This window comes from Labeo rohita, chromosome 4 (genome assembly GCF_022985175.1).
Source record: "Labeo rohita strain BAU-BD-2019 chromosome 4, IGBB_LRoh.1.0, whole genome shotgun sequence".
Lineage (NCBI taxonomy): Eukaryota > Metazoa > Chordata > Actinopteri > Cypriniformes > Cyprinidae > Labeo > Labeo rohita.
Window position 1 is genome coordinate 31,606,224 of NC_066872.1, and position 20,243 is coordinate 31,626,466.

Consider the following 20,243-nt stretch of genomic DNA (forward strand, 5'->3'; position numbering starts at 1 on the left):
CAGAGTTTTTCTCCCCAAAATCAGGCCTTAAGACACAGTCACGTTAGGGCTAGCATCATAGGACTAAAGTGAAGTTTAGGCCAGGGGTGTGCAATGCAGCTCCTGGATGGCCACAGTTTGCAAGCATTTGTTCTTGTCCCTATAGTAAGAATGCATGTAGTACGTATGTAATTTGGATATTTGTGACAACTTGTCTCCCCTAGCATCATGGAATAGAAAATGTCCATTGGAGACGTACTTTGGAATGTTGCTGGATGGCTTTTTTTTTGCTTGATGTTTGTAAAGACTGTGAATTGATGCATACTATGCTTTTCACATGCCGTTTGGCCTCCTAAATAGTAGTGAAGTATTTGATTTTGGGTGTAACCCTCAGTTAGCTAGTTGTTGTGTGTTTAGTAAGGGGTGTGGTGTTGAAGTTGTCTGGAAATCTTCTGGACACCCTCTGGCCTAAGGTGTAGTCATAATTATTGTGGCTTTGTGAAATTGCGTGAGTGTTGTAATGTCATTCCAATAGGAACGTACACAGTCTGGAGATTTGTGCGAGGGTGAAAAAGTTAAGGGATTAGACTGTGTGAAGGCCATTTTGCACTTTAGTTTAATAGATGCATACAATTGAAATATGTGGAGTTGAGTTTTGTGCTAGGATTGGAGTTGGTCATCCGTGCTGTAAATAGTTGTTCTGTGTGGTTCAGAAGAAAGGCAGCCATTTGGGCGAGTTACCGACAACGGGACTGGTGTGTTTGGGTAAAGTATTTGTAAGGTAGATTGTATTTTCTGTACAAATGAGCTTTGCTCGCAGCAGGATCAGAATCACATTCTGGAGCGGGAACGCATCCAAAGAGCGAGCGGCCGCCACGCCGAGAGGGATGAGGCAGGAAAGACCGACGGCACGCTGACCTGTGGCTTTGGCGGCCGTTCTCTTGTTCTTTGCGTTTGCGTCACACTCTCAGAAGGTTGGCCCCGCGCCACCCGACCTGACGAGAGCGAGCAATAAAGCAGCCACCGACAGCGAGAGCAGCTGACAGGAACCGCCGTCAGGCCAAGGTTCAGGGAGCGGGAACAGAGGCCAGACGACGCTGGCGTGCACGAGTCAAGAGAGACGAGTAGCGTCATATAAAGCGAGGATCCAGCGAGTAGTACAGTGATATGAAGTCCTTATGTGCCTTGGGTAGGGTTGGAGGGGAAACACGACGGTGTGTGAATTGGATATATCCCTGGCAGCACACATACATCACGGAGGTGTGCGCACGTACACGTGCAAGATGTGTTTTTAGCGCTTACTCGTGCACTGTGTGTAGATGTTTTCTGTAAGATGTAAAGTACATGTTTGTAAGATGTTTGTGAATTTGAATGTATGTAAAAGCGATACGGCAAAGATGTGTATCATCTTTGCGGGAGTAAATAGTAAAAGGCCAAAATGAGCGACGAGTGTGGAAAATGTGTGGTTGAGATTGTCAAGATAAATGCGGCGTGCAGTGAGTAAAAGGCTAGAATAGAAAGTCACCTGACCTAGTCCAAAAATCTGTAGTGTTCCATCTCCAAAAGGCCAAAAAAGCATTGAACAAAGCAGAGTTTGACCGTAGGTGGCAGCAGCTGGGGGATGCTGTGAGAGGTTATGTAATAGCGTGTAGAAATCGCACCTCCGGCAACATTTTTAGCAGAGAAGAAGAGCTGTAAATGTAACGAGAGGTAACTGTTGTTCATACCGCAGCTGATTGGGCTTGGCCGGTAGAGCGCGTGATGTAATAATAAGCCTGACCTGTCAGCGGCATGTGTGAAAAGTAGCGCAGGGGTGGCCAAGGCAGTTTGTGGGGATGCACATGCAAAGATGATTTGTGACCCTGGAGCACAAAAGCATTGTTAAGTAGGCCAGGTATATTTGTAGCGATAGCCAACAGTACATTGTGTGGGTGAAAATGATTGATGTGTCTTTTATGGGCAAAATGATTAGGAGATGAAGTAAAGATCGTGTTTCCTGAACATATGTAGTAAATGTAGTAGTGTAAATGTAATAGTTGAGTAATATGCATTGCTAAGAAGTTGATTTTGACAAATGTAAAGCTGATGTAGTCAATATATCTATTTTTGTGCACCCTGAGATGAGATTTTCAAGTAGTTGTATGTCAGACAAATCTTGTTGTATCCTAACAAAGCATACAGCAACATGTGTATTTATGTAGTGTTCCCTTATGAGCATTTTGGTGGTCCAGGGGCACATTTGAATGTGTAGCAAGGAATAAAGCTGCTAATTAGCCAGGTGTTTTTGATTACGTCTGGAAGCGAACGGTGCAGGAAGGTGGATCTGGGAAGGCAGGATTGGGCACCCGCGGTGTAGCGTGATGTGAGAGTTTGTTGTGCTGTTTGAGTGGCATTGTGTGATTGGCACATCCAGCAAAGAGGCTCCACAGACCTGGTGGGGGCAGTAACAGGTGGGCGTGCTGGCAGGATAATATATTGTCGCTCATACATGCAGATGTAGGGCTGTTGTAGCTGAATCCAGAATTCATTCCCAAAAAGGTAAGCAAATGATGAGTAATCATTGCAAAGCATAGGTTTGTCATCTTAGTGCAATAGTAAGAGAGGGGTGGCACATAAGCGCACGTGCCGTGTCTTGAGATTGCTACGTGAAGCGTCAGGCAGGTCAAGATGAAATGAGCGAGTGGATGTGCAGTGTACGATAGACAGCATGGATGTAGGGAATGTGTTTGGGGTGGCTGTTTTTTGTGTAGTTTGTGTGTAATCAGAAGAGCACGTGTTAGTGCGAGTGACGTTTCCCCTAGCAGGTGTGATTCCAGCATGACAACACAGCAACGTGAATGTGTTAAAGCACTTGTATAGTGAGAAATAGGCCCAAAAGTTACTTGGCAGAGTGACCTGAAGGGGCACAATTCCTCTACCTTCCCCCTTTCAACGAATTCTATTCTACCTTCCCCCTTTCAACGAATTCTATTCTACCTTCCCCCTTTCAACGAATTCTATTCTACCTTCCCCCTTTCAACGAATTCTATTCTACCTAAGTCGTAGCTAGCCTCAGCCTTAAAAAAAGGGCCTCTATGCTCTGCTTCCAAAGCTTGGCTCCCTTTTCCCAAGCACTGCACATTTAGTCTGTGTCCTGGATCGGCCACCTCATTCATGTCTTTCAGTCACTACTGACGACTTGAATGAGCTGCGCCTGTGCACGACACGCATTAAATGTGCAATGCTGAGGACATGGAGGACAAGCTTTGGAAGCACAGCACAGAGGCCCCTTTTTTAAGGCTGAGGCTAGTTACGCCACACTACGCCTCAACTACATCCCTGACTGTCGCACTCGCACCTGATACCAACACCGCCGTGCTGCCAACTACTGCTTCCTAAACACTTACATCACCAAAACACTCACTCTCATGTCGCTCCAAACCCACAAAGCCTTTCTTCATCTTCACAACACTAATTAACACATTTCTAATCCAACCTCAAAAGCTATCTGACCCTCCGAACACAGGCATAGCAAGGACATCATTCAAACAGGCCATGAATTCACTACTTCAGCCTACATTTTACGATGCAAACAAAACACTTGGTTTGCACCAACACAAAAGCAAATCACTTTATTCAACCATTCCTCTCCCATCACTTACCATCTTCAACCATTATGGCAAATACCACAACACATGCCTGTGCTTTCCTCAAGTCTCGGAAACGAGGTGCAGCACATGCATACTGTCAACAGCAGCACACTTGCATCGTGGTACTCTCCATATCGGCACACAGCACTATCTCACAGGACAAAACTTGCTGAACATACTCATTTAGCTCTTTAGCACACTAAACCAAAAATTAAACAAAAAAAAAAAAAAAAAAAAAAAAAAAAAAAAAGGTACAATTACTACAATTCTGAAGCCCAAAATTACTTGCACCACTGATGCCACAGGGCCTACTTTAACAATCTTCTTACTACACTAGACCAGAGTAGGGTCCTTGCCATCCATCAAGACTCAAAAACCCCGTTTAACACCGACATCTTCGTGTTGCAAACAACAAACATCTTACAAGTTTGGAACAACATGGGGCAAGGAAGGCAAATAACATTCTTCACTTTTCACTCAACTAGCTCTTTAACTCCACTAACAACCACCCACCTCACACAAACTTTCACATGCTCCCTACCTCTACGCTCCTCAAACACAGACGCTCACCCAGCGTCACTTGCTCAACATCTTGCTCAAGCTACATTTCACTAACACACATCCTACACAAAGCAACCTCGCCTCCAAACATACAAATACATCAGCCTAACAACTGCAAAAAGCACTTCTCTCACACTAATCTGCAAACAACCACAGCAAGCTAGCGCTTCAGCTCCGACCGCGCGTTGCGGCGCACTGCTCCGCTTGACGATCACATTTGGACGTGACGGTACGCTGTCCGTTCTCATCAGCCGGCTGCCAACGGGAAGTGTCACAAACAGACGGAGCGTGACCGCTGCTGTGTCAGCGCTGCAATGCGTTACGCTGCCCTCCTCCCTCTCAAGCGCGCTCCATACGCATCCACATCTTTCTGGCCTTTTCACATTTCTTACCTGGAAGGTGCGCAAAGCAAACTCCACGCGTGTCCGCTTTCGTGCCGCAAAACGCTGGGGAAAAAATTAGGACAAAAATCACATGCCAAACATCAATTCAGAGCATCAGTAAGGGTGACACTACTCGCCTTGGTCTTCATTGATTGTATTAGCTTTTTACATTCACATTACATCATGCAGAAGCTGCAAATACATTTACATGGATTGCATGGACTCATTGGACTCTGGGTACAGCACCTCACTTTTGCACCATTGCACATTTCACAAGCACCACAACCAATTACAATTTCCAACAATGACAACCCTACCCACAAACTGTGCTACATCTCCATGACTGCACGCTTTCTCCACGTGCATTACGTACTGAATATGTAGTCATAAGGTTACAACAGTGTTCCTCATTTCACTGGCAAGCCAGCCTAAAGCCCTTGAGGCCAACTAAATATTAAATTACAAACTTATTCTAAACATCTTCACCCAAAACGGGCCTCTTTTCAAACATTTCCACGCTTAAGGCATTGCTTCAAACATAGGCTCAGAGGAAATCCCATACTGGGCTGCATATGCTCTTACAAATAAAACTAACAATTCATACAACACTTTTGCTCATGTGGGTCACAGTACTTGCCCTTTGTACAGCAGCACAAAAGACAATCGTGTAGAAAAGGGCAGATTGCTCAATAAAACATTACCAAACATTTGGAACAAAAACTTTCATTTAAAAAAAAAAACATTTCATCTTGAAGTCATCAAAAAAAGGGGGGTTGCTAAAAAAGTTCTTCTCAACATCGTAAAGACCGTCAGGCATTTCAGAAAACAGTGTCTATAGGCTTCCTCCCTCCACCTTCTTTAAAACGTAAAGATGTCCAATGCTGTCCACGGTGACGAAGGTGCTGAAATCCGACGACACGTGGATCATCTTCAGATTGGCTCCCATCGTGTACAACGTCTGCAAGGCTTCTCCGGTCTCTGCGCTCCACCACTGCGACAGACAGAAATACAATCAGCTACATTCCTTCAGCTCAATGTCTGTATGTCATTGTTATTGTAACGTTTACAGCATTTTCAACAGCACAGCACTAAACTCTGACACCTGAGGGGCTCTATTCCCTACAGCCTTACACAATCCAACAATAAAAATAATAAAAAAATAAAAAAAAAAAAAAAAAAAAAAAAAAATCACCACATGCATGTTAACACCACTGCTAAATGACTGCGAACGCTGGAGGGTTACGGCGCCTACGTGGCATGATCGTCATTACTATGGTGCGCTAAGAAAATGAGGCTATGGCGCAGCTACCGGCCAAACTGTTGGCGGCGGCGACGACAGATGCGTTCGACCGTGGCGCTCGTTTTTAACGCTCTCAGTGTGCACGTGCCCAAACACGGCCCCCAACAGACTCAATCATAGCAACCTTTGGGTGTCTCATTTGCATTTACCAAGCTCATTTCCCACAACTTAGATCTGCGTGTTCAAAACTCACCACTGCCTAAGATACTTGTCTGCCTGGTGTAACAAACCTCCAAACATACAGTACAAACTTTACAGGAACATGTTCAGATCTCACACATTGCTTCTTTTTTTTTTTAAACTTTCCCCAATGGCCTGCTTTCTCAGCTAGTCTGCTCTGCCTCTACACTCTCCAAAAGGCAACAACAACAACAACAAAGGGTCAGTACTACAGGGTGAGCCGGCAGTACACACACACACACACACACACACACACACACACACACACACACACACACACACATCATTTAAAAACCCCAGTCAATCATGCTACACTTCCTCATTCATGCCCACGCAGACTGTATCGGGCTCATTCAGTTATTTGCTACGAGATCACGGCCTGCCGTGCGGGAGGCTCATACACACGGCCGCCTGATTACTTCAACCTCTGTGTTTGGAACATCTGTTCCCTGCTCTCAACGGGTGCCATTCAAGGTAAAGCGGCATGCTTCTGGACGCAATATTGCTTTTCTACTACACAATATAAGCTACCTCAAATTGTTTTACACCAATTTAGAACACTTACATTTTTCACCACAAAATTACTAAAATTAAAAAAAATAAATAAAAAATAAATACATTCAACTTTTTTGGATTTTTAATATTACAAATGAAAGCAATTAAGACAAATATAAAAACGGGCACTTTTCTGTTCAGTGTTGAATTTTTTTTTTTTTTTCCTTCCTACTTTACACGTAAGGGACTCGGGGTGCATAAACAGCACACAAAACACTCACTGCCAATAGGAAAAAAATAAAAAAGTGCCTCTCACTGCAGAAAGCACATTCTGATTGCAGCCTTAAAGGAGAAGGTCACTTCCAGAACAAAAATGTACATTTACTTACCCTCTTGTCATCCAAGATGTTAATATCTTTTTCAGTCATAAAGACATTTTGTTTTTTGGAGAACAACATTTCCAGATTTTTATCCATCTACTGGATTTCTACTGTATGGTGCCCCAAGTTTAAACTTCCAAAATGCCGTTTAAATGATCCCAGCCGAGCTTATCTAGCAAAACAACCAGTTAGATACATACCATTACTTTACACTTTATATACTTTTTAACCTCAAATGCTTGTCTTGTCTAGCTTTGCATGAACTGCATTCTAGGTCAATACAGTTAGGGGAGGTCCAAAAATAAATAAATAAATAAATTAATTAAAAAAAAAAAAAAAAAAAAAAAAATATAAATAATAATAATAAATAATAATAATAATAATAATAATAATAATAATAATAATAATAATAATAATAATAATAATACACACACTACCATCTCATTTTCTCCTCCAACTCCAAAATTCTTACATTACAATTTTACATTTTTTCGGGAAAGGGCATTTGATCTTTGCACATTCGCTTTGTAAACACTTGGTCTGTACTTCTACAGCGATGTAGGACATTTTGGAAGTTGGATGAGAAGGGACATTTTCAACCTACCCTAACTGTCTTCAACCAAAACACAGTTCATGCAGAGCTCCAAAAACATTTCAGGTTAAAAATTATACAAAACAAAACAAAACAAAAAAAACAAAAAAACAAAAAAAAAAAAAAAAACAAAAAAAAAAAAAAACACATTATTATAATTGACAGTCGTTTCACTAGATAACACCCTTCTTCCTCAACCAGGTTCATTAAGAGCCTTTTAAAGCTCAATTTAAAATGCATTTTGGAAATTCTATATAAATATAATATTATCACAGCCACCATTGAAGTCCACTATATGGAAAATAAAATTCTGAAACGTTTTACAAAAACAATTTCTTTACCACTGAACATGAACATCTTGGATGATAAGGGGAGGGGGGAAATAAATTATCAGAACATGTTTGTTCTGGAACTTTACTTCTTTAAGGTTACATTTGAAAATGGTAGGTTTTTTCCCCATTCAGAAAGGATTAACAAAAAAAAAAAAAAAAAAAAAAAAAAATATATATATATATATATATATATATATATATATATATATATATATATATATATATATATATATAAAAATAAATTTCACCTGAGCTCCTAGTTAAAAACTAATGCTGTCGTTAGAAAATAATCCTTAACACATTGAATGTTTCCACTGGATGAACGTGCTGTATTCTTCAAAAGTTAGGAAACAAATTTCCACTTTTGCATCTTCAGACCGCATCTGCCCAATGAAACGCTGATGTTTTGGTGCTAGTGCATCTGTTAGTCAAAATCACTTAAATGCATTGCATGCATAAATAGGACATTTCTGCTGTATGCTTGCACTGAAACTCATTCAGTTGTCCGACATCAGCATTAAGGCAGCAGACCAAACGCGACAACAGATGGAGAGAAGGCATTCACATTCTGGTCACAAAAGAAAAAACACACAACACATACAACACCTGCAAATTCAGGCTAAAAAAAAGTGCTATTATGCAACCGGGACAAAAATGTCACCACATCCTTCAATTATTCACCAGGCCAAGGCCAAGTCTACTCTTATTTTCATGCACTTTTCTTTGCACATCTTTAATTCGGAGAGCTGCATTATTTCTCACACGGAGCCCAGTGTAACACGCTCTGGAGAGACAGACCTGACCTTGTTTCGTTCCATCCGCTCGTCTTCAAATGCACAACTGTGTGCCTTAAAAGCTAGACAATAAAAAAAGAATTTGCATGTAGTCAAAGGAGACTGGCTGGATTTCTAAAACTTTCTCAACAAGAGGGGAGACAACTCGTCCAGACCTCAGTGTCCAAATCAGGAAAGAGAGGGGAATGGTTCAAGAACAGCGTGTTGCATAACACTGAAAAAAGGACAATTTTATCACTGAATTCAGTGGAAAACTGCAAATCTCCTCCTGAGAAATCACTGGATGGATGGGTCAAGTCAGAAGATCAGGGGTCACCCGTCATCCTCTATACCCTCAGGCGTGTCACTCAACTTCACAGCGCCTCCGGGGTCAGAAGTAGCAGCTACAGCGGCCCCGTTACATCTAGTTTGCTCTCTGGGTTACAGACCTCCAACAACGCTGCGTACAGTGACTGGAGCTGCTTCTGTCAAAAACACTTTCACTATAAACTCCCAATTCCATTTAAAACAATACTCTAAAGCAGGGAACGCTTTTGTTTGTAACCTACAATTGGAACAGGCTTTTTCAAACAATCATGTGGGAATATCTTCTATGTCTTAAACTGTCACAGCATCCATTTTTGACTCGACTCAAAACTGTCTGAAAATTCTCTGGCCTGCAGTAAAAACAGCACTTGGGCCGGCCGCGTTATGTAAGAATAACACCGTACACCTTGTCTAACTACACTTCCACGGGCGCAGGGGGACAAACCAGGAGAAGAGGGAAACCCGCCTCAGACTTCAAAGCTAAATTATTCATTTAAGACTCCAAAGGCTGAAATATTCATGCGCGCACACTCTTTTCTTTCTTTTCCACGATCTCTTTTATTCTGTTTGTCTTTGTTCTCGCTCTTTCCATTGTCTGCGGTGTGCAGAGGATTCCTCTGCTCCGAGAGGAACGGGGGTGTGCGCCGCACCGTGCTGTCGGCCCTCTGTAGCGTCTTTCCTGCTTGAACACGCTCTGACGGTCATCTGCCAGGGATCAGGACCGAATTGCAGAGTCAAGACACCGGCATGTGTCTGCCTGCTCAGAGCCAAATGTTCAGATCGCTTACAAACAGATAAAGTCAAACTTGAGTCATTACTGCCAATGGAAATCACAACTCGTGGCATTTCAGATTTTTTTAAGTCTTAATGGCCGACGTCTGACAAAATGCCATTTTTCCTCAAAGTCAAACATCTCTCCTCTGGACAAAACTGAAACGCAGGACTATTCATCAGCTTAACACGGAAGGGGTGCGAGATGACATTTTAATAGCGAGTTAAAGTGACCGTTCGTCCAAAAAAGAAAAATCTACTCTGCCAAACATCACGCAAACCACTTAAATTGCAATTTTGCCATTACTCGTACAAACCTGTCATACGGTTTCAAAAGCCTTTGAATACGGTGCACAAGCCACAGAACAGGTAGGTCACTGAACTGTTCAAACAATAAACTAATACGGTTTAATAGTTGGGCATTAGCAGCCATACCCACCACAATGCTACGCGCAAGCAAGAGAAATGAAAAAAGCAGAGAGTTCGAATGACAAGTGACAGGTGTTGCAATCTGTGTCAAGCTTCCTGCGGTACAAGTGCTTGTTCTGCGGCTGGCAAACGTTGAAAAGAGAAACAAAATGGACTGAGTGAATTCTCTCAGAAACTATTCAATAATGAAAGACTACAACCAAAAGTTGATTTAGAAGGGAAGCTTCAAAATGAAAGGAAATGTTTACCTATAAACAAGAGATCTAACTTCCTTTTGGATTAAAGATGCCAGGCAGATCATTTTAAAAAACATTTCCCATTGCAAAGTGCTTTAGGAAAAACTTCATGATCCTAACTTTACAAAATATTACGTTTTTAAATGCTTAGTTCACAATTTCCTGTTCATTTACACACTTCAATGTCATCCAACATTGTCTTCAGTCAAAAAGAAATTAAGCTTAAGGAAAACATTAAAAGATTTAATCATTTCAATAGGATCTAACAGGTTGAAGGTACAAATTACAGTGCAGTTTCAAAGCGCTCTACACGATGGGAATAAGGGTCTTCTATAGCAACACAATCGGTCATTTTCCAAAATAAATTAAAATTTCTATACTTTTCATTTCAAAGTGCTTGTCTTGCATCTTATGATTTAACGCATTGTGTAATCACGTTGAAAATGGGTCATGGGTGCTTCATTCATTTGTGTACTTTGGTTCAAAAAGGTGGGGGTGGGGGGGATTCCAAGAATCCTGGAATGTTTTACTTAAAAACCTTTATTTCTTCTCAACTGAAGACAGACAGACATGAAGATGAAGATGATGACATGAAGATGACATGGGGGTGAGTAAATTATTAGGATATTTTTATTCTGGAAGTGAACTAATCCTTTAAGGTAATCAGTGACAAACTGCTTCTACAGGAGAATTTTGGGAACATAAATCTGAAAATACAAATGTATTGCAATAAAATGTGCATTTGGGGAAAAACAAAATAAAATTATATATATATATATATATATATATATATATATATATATATATATATATATATATATATATATATATATATATATATGAAAATAAACATCCACTAAAAGCAACTCTACATTATGGCTGTTCAATTACAACATATTGGGAAACAAGTCCCATTCAGATTCCTGTGTCTGGGATCTTTTTTTTTTTTTTTTTTTTTTTTAGATTTGAGAAACTTAATTTTGCCATACAGGATATCAAAGGTCAGACTTATTATAATATGAAGTTTGATTTACACAATTACAATACATTTCTGTAGCACTTGTTGATTTTAAATAGTCATTTTTGTCTGCATAGATCATGAAATTAGTCATAGCCCACAGCTCAGTGGTGGACGTGTTTATTGCATGAATGGAACAAGATATGAAGTTTCTAAAGCACATGTGCAAAGTTCAACCCAATGAAGTTTACTTTAACTGTATGCTTTGCACAAAATTAAACTACATAAACAATATCTAGCACATTAACAACAACATTGATATACGAGCTCATGGTTTATCTGTCAATCAGATGCGCTCTCGGCCACTTATCAGTGCTTTCTTTCAGAATTATCATTGGTTAGGTTGGGTTAAAAAAAAAAAATAAATAAATAAAAATAATGGCATTTTATTTAAGATGGAATAAGATCAAGACTTTCGATCACATGATCTATTGTCGTGCAGCGCTCAAAATCGTGGACCACATTCTACACCAGTTCTACCATAAAATTACCTCAGAGTCATTTTTTTAATTTGGTTCATTAAAACAATTTATCTGAAAGAACATTTTTGTGGAAACAAATCTGACTTTAAATCACTATTAGCGAGCAAGAGGCAAATTAATGGGTGCATCTCAAACAGAAGGCTGCATCCTTAAACTCAGATGAGCTCAGTAACAACTCATTTTCATTCAGTTTATATTTGTGAATCGACGTTCAGCGACATTTGATAGCAGCGGGATATGCAGCCTTTGTAGGATGTCCCCTTCCGTTTTAAAGGCAGCCACAGATAACATGTTCAATAGAAAGCAGCTTTGAATGAGTCGTCGATTCCCCTTGATGGGGTCGATCCCAACCTTTGGAATCGACTCTCGTTTCCCAACGCTTCGGAATTGATTCCCAGCCCTACTTTACATTACTGGCAACTCAAGTCAACTACTCCTCCCATATTCTACAAGAAAAATCTATCGTTCCAAATCTCCCCCGTATTTGTCTAACGTTGCGTAGAATCGACAGTTGGGACAGAAAGACAAAAACAAGTCCATCTCCCTAACGCATCCAGACATCTCAGAGGATTTGTGAAAAAAAAAAAAAAAAAAAAATTGGGTCCGTTTTGGTCGTGCCGTTGGGTCTAGAGTTGCTTCTGCTACAAAACAAATCAAACAGCTTTTTTCTCACTGTTGTTCGACAGTAGAAACAGACAAAGGAAATAAAGAGTCTCTTATTTGCAGGTGAACGTTGCTGTGGGACTTGAAGCAATAAACCGCTGTGATATAAACGTTCTGTCTGCTAGAGGTGAAGGTCTGGATGCCCTGGAGCTGATGTGTGTGAATTACTATGAGTCTCCCAACAGCAGCCAAATCCTCCGGAGGACAAACAACGCCATTCGTGTGCGAAAGAAAGGGAGTCGGGCGATGTGATTTAATGCGTTCGAGCCTCTTCCTCGCTAAAGGTGTAATATCCTGGCTGACCTCCTCATCCGTTTCTCCTGTCCTCCAGGAAATATTTCAGTCTCATGCGGAAGAACGCTTTGTCACTCACACACGCTGCTACAATAACCATTTGTCTTTTATGAGTGAAAGCTAAACGGAAAGAGGCCTTTATAAATCTCAAACGCACAAAAACATTTACCTCTCAGAGTGAAGGGCAAAATTAGTTCAGACTCATGCATGCAGCATCATTTTATGCATGTTACCCAACAATCTGTTGGCCAGGGCGACAAAAATAGACCAATGCAGACTTCAGACAACCTGATGAATGAGACCGAAACAAAGCTGAAGGAAAACAGACAAGGAGACAGTTTAAAAAGACAGATGCCCTGCTGATTTGTCCTCTGTGGAGAAAAGTGGGTTGGACTGGAGACGGGACATGTCCCAGTGAGGACAGCCACAGAGACAAAAGGACAAATTGCTCCCAAAATAAGGTACTGTTTTCACTTTCAATTAGGGGTGTCAGTAGGTATTGATGATAAACGTAGGGTTGCATAATGCAAAAGCAAACATGGGCCAATATGCCTCGCCGATAAACACAGAGCTCGCATGTGAATACAATTCACCAAGTGTATTTCTAATTTGAATGCACTTCTATCACGACAACTCTCAGAATACTTTAGCATGGAAATGGTTATGACTGGATACTGATATGGTTATTGCTGCACAAGTGGCATGTGTAATAACCCATGTCAGCATTGTGGTCATTTTTGAAACTCTGACACTAGGTTAAACTCACCATTTTCGATTGCTGCATTAAATTCGACAATGCAAGAGCAGAATGATGCATTCAGTGTGCCAGAGTTTACGGTCCCAATAAGTCATATTAAGATGCAGCCAAACCACAAATAGTTCAGACACCAGATGTAATTACACTATATTGCTATCCTAACTTACATAAATGGACTATTCCCGCGGTCTGATTCCAAAAGAAAGTTCTGTTACTGTGAAGTTAAATGTGGATGGTGGCAGGCCAGTCAAGTCAGTTGTTTTTGTACTCTGATGGACTGAACTGCAAACGGTGTCAAAGAACAAGCGTCGCTGACGGCTTGATACAAATAGGATCGCGTCAACGACAAACTGCAGAAGGCAGACATCAAAAGATGTAGATGTGGCTGAGATCACCTCAAAGTGAACGCAGAAAGCTGCCGTGCCGAACAAGCTCACGTATAGAGATATATAAGACACTTTCTGCCATCCGAATGACAAACTAAACAGTTTAACAGAGCAAACGAGGCTGCTGTCCCTATGCATTACGACACGTGACAATTCAGCTATTTCATTGCAAGAAAATCCCCTTTAAAAGTTGTCCAAATGAGGTTCATAGCAATGCATATTACTAATCAAAAATTACATTTGGACATTTACGGTAGGAAATTTACAAAATATCTTCATGGAACATGATCTTTACTTAAAATCCTAATAATTTTTGGCATAAAATAAAAATCGATACATTTGGCCCATCCAGTGTATTTTTGGCTATTGCTACAAATATACTTGTGCAACTTAAGACTGGTTTTGTGGTTCAGGGTCACATTTTAACACAAATGGTGAAAAGGGACAACGTTGCAGGCTCAATTCAAACCCGAGCCACTGCACAAGCACCAGAACTCAATGTGCAAACTGCTAAGCCATGGACTCAGACCATAACTTTGCTTTGAAAACATCAGTTTGTCTATATATAATCACACGTCTGATATAAAAGCAAGTGACAACATGGACAGGAAATGAAATACCCAGGGATCCTTCACAGGAAGCTACTAATCAACTATTGCAACGTGAAGACGGACTTCACACAACATCTGCTCCAATATATAACCGGATTCTGCAGGAGACGTAAATTCTCAAATCGCAACAGAAGCGCAGCGTGACGAGTCACATCTCGCACACACCTCCTTTGTGTGGTCGTAGCAGATTTACGGCAGGTTTGGTTGGGTCTGATGAAGAGGTTTGGCTGGGGATGTGGCAAAATGATTAATTTATCATTTGATATTACAGACAGCGGGATCCCGAGTGCGAGAACAGCCGGCGATCAATCAGAGCTTATTATCGGGCCTCCGACGGATCCGTCGCTCACGCGCTCGAGCGGAGGGTCAGGAGCGTAGGGGCAGCCGCGTTTGATAAACTGACAGATTGATGCGTGATGAAGCATCATTACGCCTGTGACACTTACACAATGTACAGACGGCTCCGAGTATATTAATAAAGTCGTCGCAACGCGTGATGGATAATGTCTGACATTGTTGATGGAAGTTAGTCTCGCTCTGTTCCTGACATGATAATGTGCCTCTGTGACACGAGCGATTGGACAAGCGTCTGCCTGATAATACAGATGAAACTGTCATGACATCACAATAAATAACATGTTAGCGAGACTTCATCTTGGCCGCACTTTTTCAGATTTGCATGATGAATGCAGACCAATAGAGTAAATGGTAATAACAGATCTTCAGATTGAATACAATTCACCGAGTGTATTTTTAATTTGTATGCACTTCTATCATGACAACTCTCAGAATACTTTAGCATGGTAATGGTTATGACTGGAAACTGATATGGTTATTGCTACACAAGTGGCATGTGTAATAACCCATAGCAGGTGGAGCTGGGAAGGTGGAGGGTTTCCGAGGAACTCCGAAAGCGTGCTGTGAAATGCTTTAGTGAATGCCAACCAGCCATTAAAATGTAAAGCAACAAAGCTCATTGGCTGTGTATGCAACATGAACCCATCAGCTTGTGCCAAGTAGTTTAACACTGTGAATATCATCAGTTTGCACTACAGACCCATCAGCCTGCGCCATCTAGAGTTTCATGACAGAACTTGGCTTTTATTAATACATTAAATATCTGCTAATGCTGTAAATTTAGAGTTTTGCAGAGTCTCAGCACCTCATCTCAGACACTCTAGCCTATATAAATGTATGTACCTTGATGTATCCGCCCGTAGAGACCAGTACTTTGTTATCAGGGGAGAAGTGCAGATCAGTCACCCATCCACCGTGGAAAGAGTCCATGGAGTCCTTGGTGTCTCGGGAACAGATCTTCAGAAGAGATCCATCCAGCATGCTCCATAACTTAAAGACACAACACAATACACTGTTACAATAGTAATGTTACCAAAATGCATTCAACAAAAGTAGGAACATATTAGTGGACCGATATTGGAATTGGCCAAGTTTTTTTTTTTTTTTCCATGCATGAGTCAAAATGTTTGTTTGAAATCAGAGCACACCAAATACAAATACATCCTTTTTTATAGCAATAAAGCCAGATTTGAGTACTGGGGCCTGTCTCCTCACAAGAAAAACCTAGAGAAAGGCGGCTTGGCAGAACCAACCAGAAAGGGATTCAGAGTTCTAAGGCATCAAGATGTATTTGTCCCTACATCACTTTTCTTAATATCTCCATTTGCCCTCAATGTGGCCTCAGTAATGTCAGTCAATAATGTCTGCTCACATTAAATAATTCAAATGAACTTTATTAGGCATCATTACCGCCAAAACCTTGCCATAATCAAGGCCATAATCTCATTTTTAGTCCTTTTAACACTGATGATTCACAATTTGAAGAAAGATTTTATTTACCCGGATTTCTCCGTTGTCGTCGCCTGTCGCAAGTCGCTTGTTGTCCCAAGAAAAACGGCAGCTACGGACGCAGTCCCTGTGTCCCTTCAGCGGAAAAGTCATCTCCCACAAGGCACTGCTCCACACCTTAGGGAACAAAATCAGCAGTTATAAGCCATTTTACTGCATAAACTGAACAGGAGCAGATACATTGCTATTTTGTGCTGTAAAATAATTTGAGATCTAATGTCAATTTTGACATCTCTTCGTAAAATGTTTAATCTAATAATATATTGAATAGGAACAGGTTGAGCAAATGGTCAAAACTGCTACTTGAAACTTTTTCGATGTCTAATTTTAGTCAGAGTTAGTCATTAATTGTGGCGGCTCTATTTGGCATGAATGATTTTTCTGATCAGCTCTCCAAATTCACTTTGCCGTTCTCCCTCTCGTCGTTGAGAAGTTCTGGCAGACACACGTGAACATGGCATCTCATTAGAAAGCTCTTCTGGTAGAGGCGGTGTCGCACAGAGCGAGAGAACTTCATCTCATTACGTTCTCAGATGAGCAGACTGGACTCTGACCTCTGATACCACAAACAGAGGATGCCATGCCTCACAGAGACTTAATTAGGCAGTATTTGGCCGTACATGGCATCATTAATGCAAGCACCCTGGGCTGGGTAAAGACACTCCAGGTAGTCACCTAGCACAGGCCTTACACTGTACCAACACAGACTCACACCTAGAGTAAACACAAACTAACAGTGTAACGGGAGCAGGTGTTCACACAGTCAGAGTCCAGGATCTAAACACAGAGGCAGCCGAAGCTCAGAGATTAATGTGAACTATATCTTGTCCGCTGACACGGATCGGACGTATGAATTTGTGCCTTCTCTGACCTTAGCGGTCCTATCGGCCGATGTGGTGGCAAAGAGACATCCGTCAGAGGACACGTCACATGACAGAACAGCGCCCTCATGACACTTAAGGTCTTTCAGCACTTGTCCTCCATTCAGATCCCAGACCTGCAATAAAAAGAAACAGACTATGATGTGGAAAATGGCAGGAGCTTTGAATTAATATGGTATACTTCAGTGTTCAATGATCTGATTTAAAGCGCTGAATACTGAAATGACAATTAGTAAAAACAAATAAATAAATTAAAAAACATCCTAACATGAAAGGTTGCTAGTTAAATAATAATAATAATAATAATAAAAATCTAATATAACAAAAAAATAACATTACACACAGTATGATAGTATGATTTATCTTAGTTAAAATAATTAAAAAAAAAAAAAAAAATTACATTTACAAGACACTATAAACAACCATGCTAAGATCCTACCAATTTAAAGCCTGATTCATACTAAATTTACACTTTTGTTAACCAGTTAGATGTAATCAATTTTAAAAGCGGTTTTAAAATTGTATTTTCATTATTTCTCTATTGCTAGACTAACTAAATAAAATAATAATAATAATAATAATAATAATAATAATAAACAACTACAAACATCCATTTCAAACTATTTAGACCTCATTAAAATTGAACTATCAAAGAGACCTTGAATTAAGGTTTAGCACATCTTTTCATAGACCAAATTTAAGGTCCATTTTTACACCCTATTTGTGGAAAGTGGCAGGAAGTTGTAGACCATGTAAATAGTCTATCCTCACAGAAGCCCTGATTACAACTGGGGTGAAGTGTAACAACTGTTCAGATCTTAAAAAAGCCGATTAACTACATGCATCACCTAATTATCATGATTGACTGTGCTTTCAGTCCACAATTTGGCCTTGATAACCATGTTTTGCACTGAAAGCAGTAAAGAGTTAAATGAGGTCTTGACGTCATGCTTCATGCTCTGCATGTGCTTAAGACTGATTCATTCCATTGGCAAATGCAGAAAAGTTAGTAGACATTGTTTACCTTAACGGTGCCATCAAACGACCATGAGAACAGATGAGCGGAAGAGTTGTTCAACAGGTGAAACTTCCTGACTGGCTCCGTATGGCCCGCCAGCACCAGACACTCACCTGTCCTCCACTTCCACACCTGCAGACAAAGACAAAAGCAATGTTCGTCCTTTGAAATGTTAACATTGACATTTAAGGTCTCCTGAAACTGATTTGCCAAGCAGATAGCATTGAAGTATTGATTTTGGTTCAAAGTGATAAACTTTGTTCCTACTACACATCCTAAAGGTCTACTATCCAATCTCACCTTTTTAATGTGCATGCAGTTGTTTACAACTATCAATTACTAAACCGTTTCCTTCCCCACACACTTCTTCTGCTTGTCATCAATGACGCAATGAATCAATGAGTCCTGTAATGACCCACTGCCTAAAACTTTTCAAACTAACACAACAGCTGGTGCAGAAGTTTTTCAGCATGTGGTGTAATCACTAAACTGCACCTGCAAACTGGTAGACTTGTCATTCAACTCATCTCACGGCCAGAAAATAGCGCATACAAAAGGTTATACCAAACATGTGTTAACTGACATGAAGTGTAGACATTTATGCTACGTTCACACATTTTTGTTTTAAATGTGGCCAATATCAGATTCCCAGTGAGAACAGATCATGGCTCTGAACTGACCTGCATGCACAAAAGAAGAATGCAGACAGGGTTGCCAGGTTTTCACAATTTGCCCAATTGCTTCTCAAAACTAGTCTGGGGGGTAAATATTAGTTTAGCATTAGTGGGGGTCGCCTCAACCCACGGAGTTGGGTTGAACACTGCAACGTGAGGCAACACTGGAAAAAGTAGTCCAATTCGGCTTGAAAACTGTGGACTTGGCAACACTTGCACAGTGTGCCATCATTTAGAAGATGAAGACAAACTATATTCCATTCCATCAGATTCAATGTGGTTTGTGCCATTCACACTGTCATGAGAAAAACAGATCTGAGTCACATGGGAGCGGAAAAAAACAAAAACAAAAACAAAAAAAATTGAATTTGTGCCACATTGGTCTGCAGTGTGAACGTAGACATTTGACTAAAGAATTACACAAAGAGACAACATCATTATGGCTATGTTCACACTGCGAGCCTTGGTGCTCAATTACAATTTTTGCTCATCTGATTTTTTTTTTTTTTTTTTTTTTTTTTTTTAAGCTGTTCACATTTTTGTTTTAAAATGTGGCCAACATTAGATTTCCAGTGTGAACAGATAATGGTTCTGAACTGACTAACAAGAAAATCTGCCCAATTGCTGCTCCAAAAAGCCCAATCATGTTCTGAGGGGTAAATATCGCATTAATGGGGTCATTTCAACCCACAGTATTGAAAAACAACACACAGCAACAGTAAAAAAGTAGTCCAATTCTGCTGTAACTTTGTGGAATTGGCAACACTTGCTCAGCGCACCATTATATGAAAGTAAACAAAGACAAAGTAAGCGATTATGCGTTGATAGTAGGAACTGCCGCAAAAGCCAGCGAAATTATGTGCAGGCAATACGAAGTGACTTCAATGAGTGCGGAATTGTGACTGTTGCAGAATGTTGACTTAGAAGTCAAATGAATTCTGATGTGACTGTTCACACTACGGTCGGACTGCAAAATATCTGACCTGTATCGGGTTTAGTACTACACATGGAAAGGGCACAAACTGGAAATAAAAAGACTGAATTCCATTTGGTTCGTGCCATTCACAATATCATGAGAAAAACCAGATCAGAGTGGCATGAGAGTGAAAAAAAAAAAAAAAAATTAAAAAAAAAAAAAAAAAAAAAAAATTAATTAAAAAAAATATATATATATATATATATAGTCTGCAGTGTGAACGTAGCCTTAGACACTTGACTAAAGAACT

General features: G+C 40.4%; 1 protein-coding gene across 1 annotated transcript in view; it reads right to left on the reverse strand.

Annotated features, from left to right (window-relative positions):
• Positions 1 to 4,666: 4,666 nt before the first annotated feature.
• The window catches only part of apaf1 (apoptotic peptidase activating factor 1), a 29,968-nt gene continuing 14,391 nt past the window's right edge, over positions 4,667 to 20,243 (reverse strand). The window contains exons 24-28 of the mRNA XM_051107701.1: positions 18,350 to 18,475; positions 17,316 to 17,441; positions 16,436 to 16,561; positions 15,779 to 15,925; positions 4,667 to 5,543 (exon numbers count right to left, since the gene is read on the reverse strand). Coding sequence (XP_050963658.1) covers positions 5,385 to 5,543; positions 15,779 to 15,925; positions 16,436 to 16,561; positions 17,316 to 17,441; positions 18,350 to 18,475 — 684 coding nt within the window. The 3' untranslated portion in view covers positions 4,667 to 5,384. The remainder of the gene's footprint in view (positions 5,544 to 15,778; positions 15,926 to 16,435; positions 16,562 to 17,315; positions 17,442 to 18,349; positions 18,476 to 20,243) is intronic.